The 17,287-nt window shown below is 40.6% G+C and overlaps 1 protein-coding gene across 1 annotated transcript; it reads right to left on the bottom strand.

Annotated features, from left to right (window-relative positions):
* Positions 1–4,904: 4,904 nt before the first annotated feature.
* On the bottom strand, positions 4,905–17,102 carry umps (uridine monophosphate synthetase). The gene is made up of 10 exons (XM_034110321.2): positions 16,858–17,102; positions 15,985–16,138; positions 14,830–14,954; positions 14,524–14,711; positions 14,325–14,422; positions 12,567–12,727; positions 8,229–8,346; positions 7,691–7,866; positions 6,776–6,890; positions 4,905–6,457 (listed from the first exon to the last, which is right to left on the bottom strand). The coding sequence occupies exons 1-10, from the start codon at positions 17,005–17,007 to the stop codon at positions 6,279–6,281; spliced, it is 1,464 nt and encodes a 487-aa protein (XP_033966212.1). The 5' UTR covers positions 17,008–17,102; the 3' UTR covers positions 4,905–6,278.
* Between the last annotated feature and the right edge of the window lie 185 nt (positions 17,103–17,287).

Raw genomic sequence — 17,287 nt, 5'->3', positions numbered from 1 at the left:
CTTACTTATACTAACCTAAAACGGTATGGTTTTGATAAAGAAATCATGAGTTTTTTAGATTTAACATGTTTTTGTAAGGTAATCACATGGGCTACATGGTTGTTTCTCTAGAAATGAGAATATGGGTATAATTAAAATATTTGTTACACCCTTTACATGTGTCATCATGATGCACTTGTAGACACAAAGTATATGGACTTTTGGAAAGTTCCAAACGTGTGTCATGTTGCTTTGAAAACTCACATTGACAGGGCTTGATTTGTCAGTCCTAATTTCATAACCATAGCCTCCACGTTGAATCCTTTATACATACAGTCTATGGTTGAATCCCTAATAAATCATCCGCTTGCTAACGCTGCTGGAGCTGCTAGGGAGGGTGTAGCAGCAGGACCAGTTGGGACAGTCAGTTTAAATTGGGCCAGCGTAACCAGGATACTGAGGAGTGTGAGCTTTCTCTTCCTCTGGCTTTAAGCAAATATTGACTGGAGAGGCAAATAGGCTCTCAGGTAGAGAAGGACGTGTTGGGCGGGCTCTCAGATCATGTCCTTTGTAATATGATGATCCCTTTATGAGATTTAAAAAGAACTAAGGGGATTTACCAAGGAAACAAAAACATTATTATGTGAATAGTTTGCATTAGGGATGAAAAGGTACTGCATATATGTTTATCAAACTTTAGCCTAAGAATTAGTGATATAGAAGGCAGTCATGCTTTAGTGTGGGACAAGTTGTTCAGTTAAAAAAAGAGAATTAGCAAGAGGCACTATCCAAATGTACTTTTAATTACAAGACATACGAGTTATATCGGACAAGTCATTATATAAACATTTACAGTTCGAATCACTTTAGTTCTTCTTTATTGTGACTTTATTTCAACAGGTTATCTCATTGAGACATTTATTTACTTATTCTCAAGAGAGAATCACGCTTATTTTCTTCATATAAACCTATTTGGGGATTTTTTCAAAAACAATTAGTTAATGCTTAATTGATCAGGGAATGTAATCAATTATGTGTGTGAAATGTGTTTTGCAACTGTAAATCTGGATGTAGATGTTTTTTCTACGAGATTAAGAACGCCGCTTTAGCTTTGCTTTCGAAAGACAGCTTTACCTGTAATGTAAAATGGCAGTTTACTCTCTTGTAAGGTGAAAAAGTGTATTTGTAAAACCAAAATTATCCATTTATTGTCTGGAACCCAAACCACTTTGACTCGTCATCAAAAAGCCAGATACAAAAACTAAAAAGTGGTCATTTAAATGAAACAGAAAACTGAATGGAAGATGTACTCTTTAACATTATACATTTAATGAACGGTTAAAGTGCGTTGGCTGAATATTGCATCAGAGCATCCACATAGCAGATGGCCCATATCAGATATCTGGTGTACGTGTGTTTGTGTGTGGTTAATGTTTAGTTAATGGTTAACATAACCTCCCATGAAGCCCATCTCTCTGCTCCCCGGTGCTCGCCTGCAGCCTCACTTCGTGACGTAGGAGATGGACAGTAATGAATAGGCCCCCAGTGGAAAACACATCCTGACAACATGAATGTGCTAACGGGAAAATGATTAGCGAAAAAGGCACCGAAGGGAGATAGAGAGATTGTCATGCCTGTTGTTGTAAATGTCAACATTTCCAGTGCGTTAGATATGCTATCTCCCAGTTCAAACAGGCACATAAAGGCGAGTATAACCGCAGGCTGAAATAAAGAACAGTATGACCATCACTTGGACAGTTCCCAATGACAGTTGGGCTTTATCAGTGTTGTTTGCAGTATCATTATTTACCCCAACAGAGGAAAGTAGGTTTAACATGAACATATTAAGACTGGGATTCGTTATCTTGCTTTAAAGAAAAACATTTCTGTGAAAACAAGAAAATACATATTAGATTTAAACTGCATATTTTTATGCTATGAACTTTGATGATCTCTGACCAATCAACTATTTTCCCCTTTCTATGCTTTTCATTGCTTGACACACCTATTAAACAAATAATCCTTAAAAATTGCAACTCAAATGAGTTCCAGGTATTTCTTATCTAATTTGCCTTTGATAAATGATTGTAACTCCAGTAGTCAGGTGACATGTTGTCCAAGGCTGGCTTTGTTTGGAGCATTGTCTGCTGCCAGCTGTATGCAAATAAGGCTATTCAGTGAAAATCCTGTACACCTGGTGCTTCAGTTGGTGAGACTACGCTGCTATCAAGTCATCTTAGACAAAGCAATGGTTATGAGTCATGACCTCATGGCTAATATGTTTTTGTTAACATGTCTACACTTTTTATTTATACAAGATTTACAAGACTTTCAAGACTTGTCTTACCTATTTTGGAACCCTATAACCTCCTTAAACAAACTTTAAAAGAACCCAACCAAAAAGCAACCCTCCCTTGTTTGTCTGAACTGAGACTTGACAATGTTAGCAGCAGTGATGCTCCCATGAAAAACAAACTTTGTGTCTTTTTCCAGTTGCCAACCCGTACCTGCGTAACGCGAGCCGAACGAACAAAACTTAATCTTCAGGTATTGTACGTGAGGCTCAACGTGAAGCAAATACGGACATGAAAAAGTCACAAGAACTACCAGTGTGTCACGATGATCCAGAGAGGTGGAAACAGCTGTCTTCATCGCTGTTGGGTAACCTTTGGAAGAACATTTGGAAGAAGTTAGAACACCAAGAAAATATTCAAATTGGTAAGAATGGAAGGAAAGTAGGAGTCAATGAAAAGCAGCCTACCTTTAGGAGAAGAAGAAGAAGAAGAAGAGCGGTGGAGGCCAAAATGCTCAAGCTTGGTCAGGTTTGGCTCACCTTTTACGCACACTGCATGTGTGCGGTTTGTGACAGGTATACACCTTTTATACCTCTACATGTTCTCTCTCTCTCTCTCTCTCCCCCCACCGCTCATGGATGAACCAACAGAGAGGATCCTCAGGGCGCTCACGGACACCTGTCGCACGGTGCATTGCTCTGATCCAATATTGACATAAAGGGGGAGGGGTGTGTGTGTGTGTGTGTGTGTGTGTGTGTGTGTGTGTGTGTGTGTGTGTGTGTGTGTGTGTGTGTGTGTGTGTGTGCATGTCTGACACACACACACACACACACACACACACACACACACACACACACACACACACACACACACACACACACACACGTACCTACCCACCCATTGCCTCCATCTAAAACACCCTCCCTCCTCCTCCTCTTTGCTGGGCAACGTGTCTGACCTTTGTGCTTGCGATGATGTGTAAAAAGGCGCATTGTAACGTCGCTACCTGCCGACTCAATTCAGCGCATGTTCCTGCATTATTTCCATATAATATGCCTTGCAAATGACTCTCTGCTGCTGGGTGGCTCATCTTGTCTGACAACTTTGGAAACATGGCTCCATGTGGAATCTTCCAGGTGTTGTGGAGGGAAAATGCCCAGGGTTCAAACTGCCATTTAAAGGGAGATCCACCCTAATGAGGTGAGCAGTGATGTAGCCACAAATATGTCCCCAAACAGGAAATCAGGGGATTAAAACTTGAATTAATGATATCAGCAATTGAGATGGAGTGGTGCAGAAACAAGTCTTAACACCTGGAAATAACTTTTACCACTTCCGGTTCCCTTGTCTCGAAGGTCAATGTTTTATGAAAGTGTTTGTGGTTCGGTGTCTTAAAAAAGATCTATTGTTAAAACATAGATTAACATAAAATAGGTCAGTAATTACCCCACACATGAATGTCCGAAGCTTCTATGTGTCATGAAAACGGTTGTTGCTAACAAGTGACTAAAAGAGATAGCAAAACGTCAACACGCTCACACAGGAACGCCTTTAGCTTAGAGAAGGTAATACGCAGCCATGCAACAGTGAAGTAACCCGTTTATAGCCTAGCGTTAACTTTTACCTCACAAAATAGCGGTAATATTATCCTACTGAACACAACGTGGGAAGTATCATGAATGTGTGTTTGCAGTGATTACTTTCTATTTTACCAGAATCCAATCAGAAAGTATCATTGCTTTATTGTCAAGGCACCATTTGCGATGCGTCGACAATACACCACTCGGTTGTCTTAAATTAAAGGCCTGTAAACCGAAATTATGGATAATTCTAAATGATTTAATAGTCGGAACATTCAGTGTGCATGGATTGTTAAATCACTCAGAGAGAACAATATTGGTGATTGAAATGAACAAATATAATTAGCTAACTGATCAAAACCTCTTGCATGCAACCAGCGCCATGCAACATGAACAATGACAGCGAACCAATCAGAGCTCTTGTGACTGCTCTGCGGCTTGTACCTTTTATTTCTGCAAACTTACTTGCATGTCTTTGAAGGGGACAGTCTTTCAATTTGACAGATACAACCCTCCATTGACTCTGTATTGGTAGTATAAGTGCTGCTCATTTTGAAAACTGACTGGTCTTTACAAAGTCTTAAACATTATTGTTTTACTTAAGTTTGAAAGAGACAAGCCTGTCCAATAAAGGGTTGCATTATGGGAATTGTAGTTTGACTAATGAAAACGACTAACAATTCATTTCAAGTGCCGCAACATTCAGCAGGCACATTACAGAGAAGATTAAGGAAAGTTTAACGTGAGGTATTATAATGCAAGATTAATAACATTTAAAAAAAAAGTAAACCCATTAAAAGGAAGTCTAGAATAACTTGATTAAAAAAAGTATTAAGAGTATTACATTGTTTAGAATTTGTCATAAGCTGAAAATGCCTCACCATTCAAGGATATCCAAATTGTGAATGAAAAACAATATACAAAAGGGAGAAAAACTGATATTAAATGTCATCTGACTTCTTCACAGAGATCATTATAAAAAAATCTTCATTACAAAAAATATGTATGTGTACAGCAAGGGATCCATATTAAACAAAAACTTGGGGAAAAGGTTTTTCAACACAATGTTTATTGGAAATAGTCCGTAATACTTTTTTGGTATACATTTTATTGCTTCGTTTAGTCATAATATGAAAGTACATGGAGGGAAAAAGCCAAACCAGGTATCAATGTATAAGAAACTTTAAATGTAATCATTAAATCAAGAAAACCATATCCCTGCATGTAGGCCTAATAACAGCACAACTGTCGTGGCTCTAGGACACATTTACAAAACGTTTAAATGTTTGTGTCACAAATGGAAAACAATTCTCTCTTTAATTAACAGAACTTGTTTTGTAACTTGACGGACAATAAACAATGCAGAACAACTGGGATCATTCTCTCTATAACTGAAATTGTATCTCGTTATCAAAAAAATGGATGTCACCTCAGTAAGTTAAACAATATGGACGGCAAACATAGGACTCCATCAAATTGTCTAGAATAACTTGACCGTATTAGGCCTTCTCTCATCTTGTAATTTAAACAATCTGTTAGTTCAGACGTGTATCATTGGAACAGGTCGTAAAATAAATATCAAACACTGTTCAAATGGGCCGCAAGTTGTAAAAAATAGGGTATTCCAATCAATTAAGCAAATCAAAAGCCACCACCTGTGAAATTAATTAATTTAAGTGTTCAAAGCCGCAAAATCAAGTCAGGACTCTTGACATTTGAAAGATGTGACATCCATCATTCTACTGAATTGGGACCAAGTCGGTCAGTTTGCTATGAAATGAACTAACTGTTAAAATATTTGTAATACTGATACTCAGGAACTAGTTAAACATTAAAGACCCAACAAAAATTCCCTGAAATGCAACCTTAATATTATACATCCATTTAAAAGGTTCACTCTAATATGTGCTTAAGATCTTGGTCTAATATTTTGGCAATTATATGAAGGGATACTCAGGAATGGCAGGTTTGTGATGAAGAAAAGCTTTAGTCTTTGTCAAGGAAATGACACCTGAAATTTCAGATTTAACACAATTGCCATCAGGGAAATTGGGAGTTCAACAGCAAACAAAACAAAAAACGTACCTATTCTAAATAATGCACCTGATAATACTGAAACATTTCCCCAAATATGTTTAAACCTGCCCCGAGATTTGCAGTTTATTCATAGGAAGGAATCAGAAGAACACCGGTAAAGCAGCGTAATGAAAATAGGACAGAATCAAAAGAGTGCATTAACATTAGCTCCAAAGTAAAGTGTACAAATCCCCACAGCAGCCAGGTAAGTCCTGCAAAAGTCTACATATGTATACAACTAGTGCACCCTGGTGTTCCTCGGAAATTAAATAGAGAAGGTCATCCCACAGAGATCCTTAATTGCGGCAGGTTAAGTTAAAAATAAGACATATTGATGCCTCCCTAACTCCTATTGGCCGCTCTGGCCAAGTCTCTTTGTGTACGCCTGCCAGCCGCACTTCCTGTATAATTCAGCAGCTGTCCGCCTATCAGGAGCCTCCAGGATACCGCGGCCCACGATGATGACATCAGAGCCTTTGTTGCAGAGGACTTCCTCTGGCGTGGTGTACTGCTGGCCCAACCCATCACCTGTGAGAGAGGGGTGGGAGAGAAAGGATGAGGAGGGGGGATAGAGAAAGGGGGAGGTTGTCGTTGAGTATGAGAAGGAGTATAGATGGAAATGCATAGCAATCATTTCTGGTACTATAGCTCCTCCTGGTGTTAAAGAGGAATAACTACATTGGAGGAAAAACAAGTGCTTAAAAATGCAACAGCAGAAAATACGAGCCCTTCTTAAAGTAATCGACAATTCAGTTGAGTTGTATGCAAATGTCATTTTGTAGACGAGAGGTTTGTCTTTAGCAAAATAGCTAACAGAGTAAAAAGCAAAATGAAAGTCAAAGTTACCTCCAGCCTTCATATGCACCCCGGGGGTCATGTGGATGAACTCTGGCCTCTTTGTGATCTTAGAGCCACAGATGAAGCCAATCACAAAGTCTGAGTGGTCCTCGGCCATCTTCAGCTGTGGACAGATAACAGATTGTAGATTAGAGAAGCCTGACTGATGCCCTCTGCAATTTATAATGGCGCATTTCCACCGCAGGCCTCGCTCAACTTAGTACTGTTTTGTTAGGCCCAGCTCACTTTAATGCTGCGCTTCCATTACAGTTTAGGAACTGGGGTAGTATCTATAGTAACGCAGTGTAGGCGGAGCCGTGACGTCATCTTCAATGAGCGCCCGAGAAAAACAACAGCCGTTAGCTCTTAGCACTCAGAGATCACAGCTCTTCATATCTGTTCAGAAACTAGACAAAAGTTAAACAAGTACAAACCACAGACTGCCTGTGTCATGGCGAATACAGTCGCTGGTTTATTTATGTCTGTATAGGCCGTTGTTGTGAGTGTGGACGGTCCGATCTCCATTTAGAAAACACGCATTTTAAAAAGGGTTTTTCACCTGCCGTCTGTCTGCAGACTTGTCAAAGCATTAATTCATGGTTTTTTTACTAACCGGTATCAGTATGTTGTTACTTCGGCATCATTTTGAAACGTGTATTACAATTAAATCACGGCCAAATATGTTCATCTTGTTGTAGTTGTAACCCCCTTGCCAGCGATTCTCTCTAGTTTAGCAAACTGAGCCCGACTTAGCCTGTTTGTTGGCCCCGATAGAACCACGATTTTGTCGGGCCAGAAAAAAGGTGAAAAAGTAGCCCCCGGCCGGAACTAGGCATAGTGGAAACGCAACCAAAAACAGGCCCAACACGCTTAAACCGCGCCATGGTGGAAATGCACCATTAGAGTTACAGAGACATTGCTTACCGCAGCCTGGGTATACTCCCCAGTAGCCAGAGATCCCTGGGAGCTCATCTGTGCTATGAGCAAGCAGCCACGGCCCAGAGGCTTCCCTATCGCACCGAGGCCCTGCACCACCCCGGGGCCCGGCACCACGTGGGCATTCACTATGTGGGACCAGGACGAAATCTGGTACACACCACCTGGGGGAGAAAAAGTCACAGATTTTTGGGCTGCTAATGGTCTGGTTCCTAGCAATTTGTCAGTATTGCTTTTAAATGATGAACCTTTTAGAAAGCTCAGGTCTTCTGGTACTGCGCCTTAGTTCATAGCTAAAGAAAAATGTAGACCCGCAGAGAGGCGTCTTTTTATTATTACAGCCTATGACCGAGGAAGAGCCTCCCACAAGCCTGAGGGTGTTCATCCTTTTAAGAGCCAGCTCAAGATTAATTGTCTTGCACTCGTTTATTTCTACTATGTTTCTTTTAGCATACTGTTAAAATACTTACAATAGACACAAGAACAAAGTTATACGTTTTTCAAAAATATGCTCAATCTAAATTACCATCATACTGATGCTTGACTGTGTTTCCAATGTCAGCGAACTTGCGATCTTCGAAGACGAGGAAGTTGTGTTTCTCAGCCAGAGCCTGCAGTTTCTGAGTGAAATCCGCTGTGTAATCCTGTTATTAGACAAATGAATAAACATATGTTAATGTCATGCAACCAGTTTAAATCTAACTCTAAATAAGTGTCTTGGTTTTTTTGTATCCTTTATATGTTTATATCCTTTTTTTAAATCATAATTATTCGAGCTTATTATTATAATTATTTATTACATCTATACATTTTTTTTTTTAAATAAAAAAAAACGCTTTAAGATTAATGGCATGACTGTCTCTTGTTTCATTTAAACTGTATGTGAGAAATTGTTTGTCTGCTTTTTAACAAAGTATGTTTGGACAAACTAATTTTCAGTTTATGTGTAAAGAGGGCATATGCAGGAATCCTGAAGTCAAATTTAATACCTTTTAAGACCTTTTTTAAGACCCTTTCCATACATTTTAAGACCTCATCGCAACTTCGAGTTCTAACCGGTTACATTGGCGACACACTTTACCTCACATTTACTATATTGATTGTAAGATAGCACAACTAAACAGAGTGCAGACAGACTACTGAAGCCTCCTCTCCACATGAACTTCAACCTCTCTTGCCCCTTTCACACCAACGCGTTTTCAGCTCCAGCTCGGAGCTGGAGCCTGAAAAGTACCGGTTTTTCCTGTTCACACCGCAGAGGCGCCGCCTCTTAGCTCCGGAATCCGGTTCACTGCCAGCTCCAAAAAATTGTCGGTCTAGAGGCAAGAGCTTCGGAGCTAAGAGGCGGCGTCGCTTACGTCTCTCTTACGTCGAGGCGGGGGCAGATTCGTCGTTGAAGTAGATGCTGAAGACCACAAAGAAGTCTTGCATTTCGCATGTGATGTTTGTAAAGTTCCAAGTAAAGTCGTCCCTTGTAAAGTCGTCCGATGCCTTCCATTTCGTTTCGTAAGAGGATAACCAAAGCGAACAGCGCTTCAATACAATCGGATATTGTTGTTGTTGTCGTCGATGTGAGGGATTTCCGCGCGGTTTGGATTTTATGAAGCAGGCATGTAAACGGTGACTTCATGACGCAGCAGCGGCAGCTCTGGGCGGTGTGAACAGAGTGGGAGCAGAAAAGGGAAACCGGAGCCCTGAAAAGCTCCCGCTCGGAGCTAGAAAGGGAAAAGCGCTGGTGTGAAAGCCGCATCTGTGAAGGTCAGGTTTAATGCAGTATGTGTGCTCTTTCATTCCAGTAAAACTCCTCAGAAACCATTACAGGGTATATGCAGGAATCCTGAAGTCAAATTTAATACCTTTTAAGACCTTTTTTAAGACCCTTTCCATACATTTTAAGACCTCATCGCAACTTCGAGTTCTACCCGGTTACCTTGGCGACACACTTTACCTCACATTTACTATATTGATTGTAAGATAGCACAACTAAACAGAGTGCAGACAGACTACTGAAGCCTCCTCTCCACATGAACTTCAACCTCTCTGTGAAGGTCAGGGTTAATGCAGCATGCTGCTTTGCTGTGCATGTGCTCTTTCACTCCAGTAGAACTCCTCAGAAACCAGTATTTGACCAATAAACAAAACAATTGACAAAACTTTGAACTATGAAATATATTAAACTTTGGTGAGCTTCAGCGGGGTAATGCCATATAGGAGCTCCCTCACAAATACCCAGGGGTTAAATTGGGCTGGGCCTGTCCGGGGCTACGCCGGCACATAGGACGATGCTCTGACGTCATCGCCCTCACACATTTGTCATATGTTTACAAAAAACGATATATATGTTAAGACTTTTCTCGTTCTTAATATCAGGCATGAAAACGGGTCAGGGGTGAAAAAGGTGAGAAGGATATTATCCCTCTAGGGGGGCCCGGGGGCATGCTCCCTCGGAAGAACATTTTGAATATTCCATATTTTAAAGCATCAATCTGATGCATTTTGAGATGCATTTTTTTGCCAACCTGGGGAGAGCTGGAGAAACTTAACTTCAGACATGAGTCAAAAATATTATGACCTCCTTACTAAGTATTATCAGGGATGCAAACTCATCAGGTATAGAAAAGGTGACAAGGACCTGAGCCCCCGGACCCCACGGAATATCGGCTTTAAAATGAGGAATAACAGAGGATTTTAGCAGTCAAAACAACTAAAGCAGCAGTGTTAATAATAACAGAAACGCTAAAGAGTCACATCTAATAAAAATATATAAAAGCATTTATTTTAATTGTGTAGCAGTCAGTTTATAATTTTGGCAGCACTGTTGAGCATTTTGAAAATCTATTGTCATGCCTCTGTGCAAGGTTGAGTCTTTCTATCTTTATGGCATCTGGTGTAAAGTAACTAAATTCATAAACTCAAGTACTATACTTGGGTACAATTTTGAGATACTTGTACTTTATTTAAGTATTTCAATGTTTTGCTACTTTGTTCTTCTTCTCCTCTACAGTTCATAGGTAAATGGTGTACTTTTACTCCACTACATGTATTTAATACCTTTAGTTACTTCACAGATCTGGATGAATGATGTGAAATCTAATCAAGTGTTGAATCAGACTTTAGTTCCACCTGGAGTAAATCCACAAGCTACCCTGCAGTATACAAAGTCATTCAAACTAGCTGCACCTTTACCAGCATTGAGAACACTTTCATGATCAATCATTATAAAACATATCATATATAATATTCTGAAATGGACCAATCTGCACAACGACTACTTTTACTGTCGCTACTTTCACTATATTTTGATGAGAATACTTTTCTACTTGAGGAACATTTTGAATGCAGGACTTTTACTAACAGAGTATTCCTATTCCAACACTCTGGTACTTCTACTTTTACTCAAGTACAAGACCTGAGTACTTCTACTTTTACTCAAGTACAAGATCTGAGTATTTCTGCTTTTAATCAAGTACAAGATCTGAGTACTTCTACTTTTACTCTAGTACAATATCTGAGTGCTTCTACTTTTACTCAAGTACAAGATCTATACTTATACCACCTCCGTTTATCGCCTATGCATTTTTTTTTATTAGAAAACGAAGGCTAAAGCTAACGTTAGCAGATAGTGACAATGTATGCTAGCTAGCTAGCTCAACGATAATATTGCGACAGAAACACTTTTCAGTGCACATCACGCTCTGCGCTCCGACAGGGAGCTCTGCTCTGAACACCTGAACGGCCCGTTCTAACAGCTGTTCACCAGCGGTCCAGTCTGTACCACAGTGACTCCGGACCGCAGTTAATATTAACGAACGCACCCGTAGCTAATGTGGCTGCTGAAGCTAGACCATCATCGCGGAGCAGCAGAGCCGACAGGCAGGAAGACTCGAGCACACAGCTCGCGCTGCAATATAATATATAAAAAAAGAACACCATGCGTGTCATGATGGCACATAACAGCTCGCGGCCGCAGATTACTCCGGGTCCCAGACCCCCCCCATACCCCAAAAATATTTTTATTGCAGATCTACATGAATCACACAAACGACCTATTTTGGATTCAAAACGGCGAATTTCGCCGAAAGGTGAGTGATTCTCATGCCTGTAATATAGACTATATTTATGGTCGATATGTGTTGACCTTACTTTAAAATAGCAGATCTCTGTGACCGGATATAGTTTGGCTTAGACCCCGGCCCCACGAGGACGCATACAGTAAAACGCAAAAAAGTCTTCCGTTCACACGCATTCGATTCATTAACGTGTCAGTTCACACTAGACCGCTGGAAATGCTGTAGTACATATGCCAGGCCTGTAAGTGGCGCTGCTGCCGCAAACAAAATACATCAAAAGCAGCGAAGAAGACCCGGAGCATGGTTGCCCTTCTGTTTATTCTCCGCGGTGGACGGCGTGTTCTCCTGCTGTATATCTCTCAGGTAGTCCACCAGCAGATAAAACCCCCCCACCCCCACAGAGCGGAGCAAGGCAACGAAACGAAACTTAAAATAAGAAGCAGCATTTTATGGCGTGCTATGCATGGGGCCACCTTGAGGGGGTTTCCCAACATGTTGTTTCAGTAAATTAAAGGGCGTTTCATGTTGTCGTTGCTGTGGACCTTCTTAATACCTTGGAAAATGCCGTTTAATACATTTTAATAGCCTTAATTTTTGCTAAATTGATTTATCAACTTTTAATACTTTTTAAGACCCCGTGGACACCCTGGTATAATAAATATTTCAGCTGTTATTATTTACTTTTTAACACTAATCTGAGATTTAAGGCCTTTATTTGGTTTGTTTATTATGTTCTAAATCTCAGAATAAACCGTCGGTATTCTTCGTGTTCAGTATGGCCTGGTCTCACTGACCTTCAGGATGTCTACGTGGGTCTTCAGGATGCAGACGAGGGGGCCCAGGGAGTCGGCGAGCTGCAGGAGCTCCTCGCTGCTTGTCAGGTCTAAGGACACACACAGGTTGGAGCTCTTCTCCTCCATGATGTTCAGCAGCTTTGCCGCCAGAGGGTGGACGTCTGCAGACAATAAGGGGAGAGACTGGATGAAGAGCTTTTTATCAACATGCAATTTACACCAAATGACGCTATCTAAATCAGGGGTGGGGAACCTTTTTCCTCTCAAGGGCCATTTCAATTTTTACAATATCCTCAGAGGGCCGTACAAGTTATTGACCTCTGCTTAAACAAACAAAAATCACAGCCCATTCATTTCATTCTGTGCAAAGAAAAAGCAACCTCTTAATCCAGATATCTCACCATGACTCGCGTATGCATGCACGTGCAGGGTGTGGCGTGCTCCCCTGGGAAGATTTTTTTTAAATGTTGAAGTTAAAAGCATCAATCTGGTGCACTTTGAGAGCAACATTAGGAGATCTATGGACACATCTCTCAACACCCAAACACAACTGTAAGCAGATTTTCTTTTAATTTATGGATATTTGACAAATTACTCCCCTTTGAAACTGTATTCTTCTTTATTAATAACTGTCATATAGTATTTTATACCTGTTTACTTTATTCTCTTATTTTTTTTATAACTATAATGATCATATAAAGATGTGCCTTTACCTCACTGGTTGTAGAAAAAGCTTCTTATATTCGTTAGCATAGCTAGCTAACCAGATGCTAATAACAACACAGTTATTGACTGTCTGATCAGTATGACAGATGAGCAGATCGCCACCGGGCCTTCAACTAAAGACACAGACACGCAGAAACTGCGGCATGTGTATGGACTTATCGGTACTGCAATTTCTGAAGTGCTGGAGTGGCGTTCTGGTGCTCTCCGTCAGAACTGCACCCCTGTCAGTCGAGACATATACCACGTGATGACACGTTAGGCTCGTGTTGTGTTCAAGGACCCTGACCTTGGCCAGGAAAAACAGGCACTCACTTGTTTAATTTGTTTGCGGTCTAGATTTCTTTCATTTTTTTATTTTTTGCGTGTGTTTATAAATGACATCGAGGGCCGTACCAAATTGTCTCGCGGGCCGTATACGGCCCGGAGGCCGGAGGTTCCCCACCCCTGATCTAAATGATATGACTTGCAGAAATGAAGAATAACAATGTAAAAAGTCCTTTAAAAAGATAATTGAAATGAATGAAAAGGCTGGAAGGGTTTTTCTTTGAAGTTGGAAGACACCTTGCAAAAAAATATTGTTAATATGCATGTTTTGTTTTGTTGATCTTTAATAGCATTTCCAGTATTGTATATTGCATGTTTTTAGTGACTGTATTACTTGTTATTTTAAATGTAAGATTTGTTTAGGTCAACGTACAACATCTGTCCAGGACTAGAGATGAAAAATAGCCTCCTTGCTACGTCTGGCACATTTACAGAAATGTTTATTAATGTGCAGTCACCCTTTTAAATAAATAAAGATGGACTTTTATTAATCCCCGTGGGGAAATTGTTTCTCTGCATTTGACCCATCCTAGTGTTAGGAGCAGTGTGCTGCCATTTAGAACGGCGCCCGGGGAGCAGTGTGGGGAACGGTGCCTTGCTCAGGGACACCTCGGTAGCACTTGGTCTTGAACTGGTGACCTTCCAGTTGCCAAGCCAAGTCCCTATCAACTTCGCCACCACCGCCTAAATGCTTGAAAGCCTACATACTTGGTAATTTGGCTCTCTCTGCGTAGCTCAGCTCCATCGTCTGCTCCAAACACAGCTTTTTGGTCGCAGAAACTCCATTGCTGTTCTCCTTCTTGGGGCTGAAAGAGGAGAGGAAGTAGCAAATGTTAGCAGTAAGGTGTGAATTAAAAACACAACACCTATCCTCGCCATCTTAGTTTGGAAAACGTTTGGACTGTACCTGAAAGTGTTGTTGTCCAGGATGAACTCGCGGACGCTCTGCGCTGTTTTGGCATCGATGCGCTCGGCTGCCAGCAGCACGTTGAGCAGCTTGAACATGGAGATGATGGGATGGAGCCGAATGCCCTTAGAAGCCAACATCTCCACACCGCCCTGCTCTCTGTCCATCAGCACCACGGCATCAGTCACCTAGAAGGGGAAAAAAAAGATAGTTGCTGCACTTTGTTTCATTATTACAGTACTTGATGACCTCTACAGTGATAATTCAGACAAGTCATGGTTCCTACTGTAGTTTCTGATTCTGTACCTTCAGTCCCCCTGCGTAGAGCACTTCAGCGGTCTCCTGGATGCTGCTGCCGCTGGTCACAGTGTCTTCAATAATCAGACATATATCCCCCTCCCGAAATGAGCCCTCCACCAGACGCTTGGTTCCTAGAGGGGTTACATAAGGAGCATTATTAGTCCCTATTCAACCAAACTAACAGCAACTGCACAATGGCCATAATTCACTTACCTACAATCAAATCAGCCCTCAAAAAGCTTATTACTATTAGTCATAGACTATAGTGTCTCTTATCTTATACACTTTTAAACAAAATTAGCAGGAATATACCGGTGTTTTTAATATGGGAAAACCTGGTTAAAAATAGGGCGTATACTGCTAATAGAATGCCAGTCGACGAGTATGCTGGCTCTTATAGCAGGTTTAGTAAACAGTTAAAGGCAGTAATGTCGGTTTTCTCTTTTTAATATATGTTACTTCATATTTTCCTATTTCAAACACTCAAAGCGGAGTTGGTAGTTGTGACAGGGCAAAGACTTAGATTTATTTATTTTGTTTCTGTTAAGTTTGAATGAAGAGTGTTTTATGAAAATAGGCAAGTTGAAGTGAACAATTCTGTCAATATGCTAACATTAGTTAAATGTGTTGTACATTTCTAAATTATAATTACTTGCCAAATCCCTGTTGTTTTAATCTATAGTGTATTCCCTTTAACTTTGTCAGACAAAGGGGCCCAGGAAAAGGACCGAATTGGCATGTCTGCATGTGTCGTGTTTTCATTACAGCCAAACGTGGCTAGAGTCGATAAATACCCATGACTACTGCAGAGTAATTTGTCCCAGGAATGAATGCCAATTGTAACCTTCCCACTCAGAACAAAAGACAGCGGTTAGTGGGTGCTAATGCCTTTTTTGTCAGGTAACAAATGGGCTTCAGGGATGTAACATCTATGTTTCGCTTTGTGAATCTCCGAATGGTATCACGGTACCATAAAGGACAAACACATCCCAATATGGATCCTTTTATACATAAAGAGCAAGTCGCTGTGATTTTAAATAAGCGTCATTTTTATACATGTTACTATCCAGATTGTCAAAATAGGACAATTCTGATTAGACAAAATACGTGAATACTCCTAAATTTTACAAAAAAAGCTTGTTTAGCCTCCTTGTCACTAACCATAGTCCTTAGCCTCCTTTCGCCTGATGAGCATAGGCAGTTCATGTCTGGAACAGATGATTGTGGCCATAGGCAGGGCTGTGTATGGGACCCCGCACACCGAGTCAAACTGAAGCCCCTCTTCTTGCACTCGCTCGTAGATGAGACTTGAAACCTGCAAACAAACAAGGGATCAAGAGTCAGACCATACTGCTGCAGTCTTGAGGTAAGGGCTACACAACAATGAAGTCACATGGAATTCTACAACATCTAATAAACTTAAATGTTTCCCCACCACAGTTTAAAATGTGACACCTGATATACTGTGTCTCTGATAATGTGGTAACTATAAAAATGGCTTATGAATATTTGGAGTGCATTTTAGAGGTAATACATTTCCAAACAATTGCTCTTTGGTGTAACCTTTTAATGACTACTACGTTAAATGAACATGATGAAATAGCCAAGTACTGTCATTAACAAATATCCAATTTTTCTGATAGCGTCATAGAATAGTTTATTCAACTTCTGGATAATTTGAGTCTTTAGTTACTGTTTTTGTGGTAGAGTTAACTATAATAAAGACCATATTCACAGAAGGGGAAGCCCATATGAATAGACAATCAAATTAGGCATAGGTTTCAACTTGCATAAACGGTATTGTTCTAAAATAAAGAAAAACGGAGGTCTTTTATCGTGATTGTTGGACTTTTAGGCTGTCGATACACACATTGCCACATCGTTATCACCTCACTTCAACACGCATGAGGAGACGTACATTTTAGCGTCATTATAACAACCTTTTGTATTTGGATAATGTAGTTTTGTGCCGTTTGTTCGTTTCTAAGGTTAGCATATGCTGTGCGGGAGCGAGGACATGCAACACGTGTTTACCTGGTTCATGAGCGTGGGGTGGGACACGAGCACCCTGAGGTCAATATAAATGGGTGTTATAAGGCCGCTCTTCAGCTTGTACTCCCCGAACTTCACCGCGTCCACATCGTGGAGCTTCAGAATTAAACTGTCGATATATGCGTTTTCCATCTTGTCTGTATTTAGGAGATATAGCAGCAGGACTTCTGTCGAACTTATATTCTACTCCACGGTCTGTTTCCCCAGTAGCACGCCACTTCCGGTCTGACGGTTTTTTCAAAATAAGAGCGCCATCGGCTATAGCGTTATATTTGACAACTTTTAGCTCAAAATAAGCACAATTCTACACGAACTATAGTCAAGTACGTTAACAGTCTATTTAAAAGGAAGTCCTCCAGTTGTTGAAAGAAATGTAACACCTAATCAGATTAATAAAACATGAATTCTATGA

The sequence above is a fragment of the Pseudochaenichthys georgianus genome, chromosome 21 (genome assembly GCF_902827115.2).
Source record: "Pseudochaenichthys georgianus chromosome 21, fPseGeo1.2, whole genome shotgun sequence".
NCBI classification, from domain to species: Eukaryota; Metazoa; Chordata; class Actinopteri; order Perciformes; family Channichthyidae; genus Pseudochaenichthys; species Pseudochaenichthys georgianus.
This window is presented reverse-complemented; position numbering and strand designations above follow the sequence as displayed.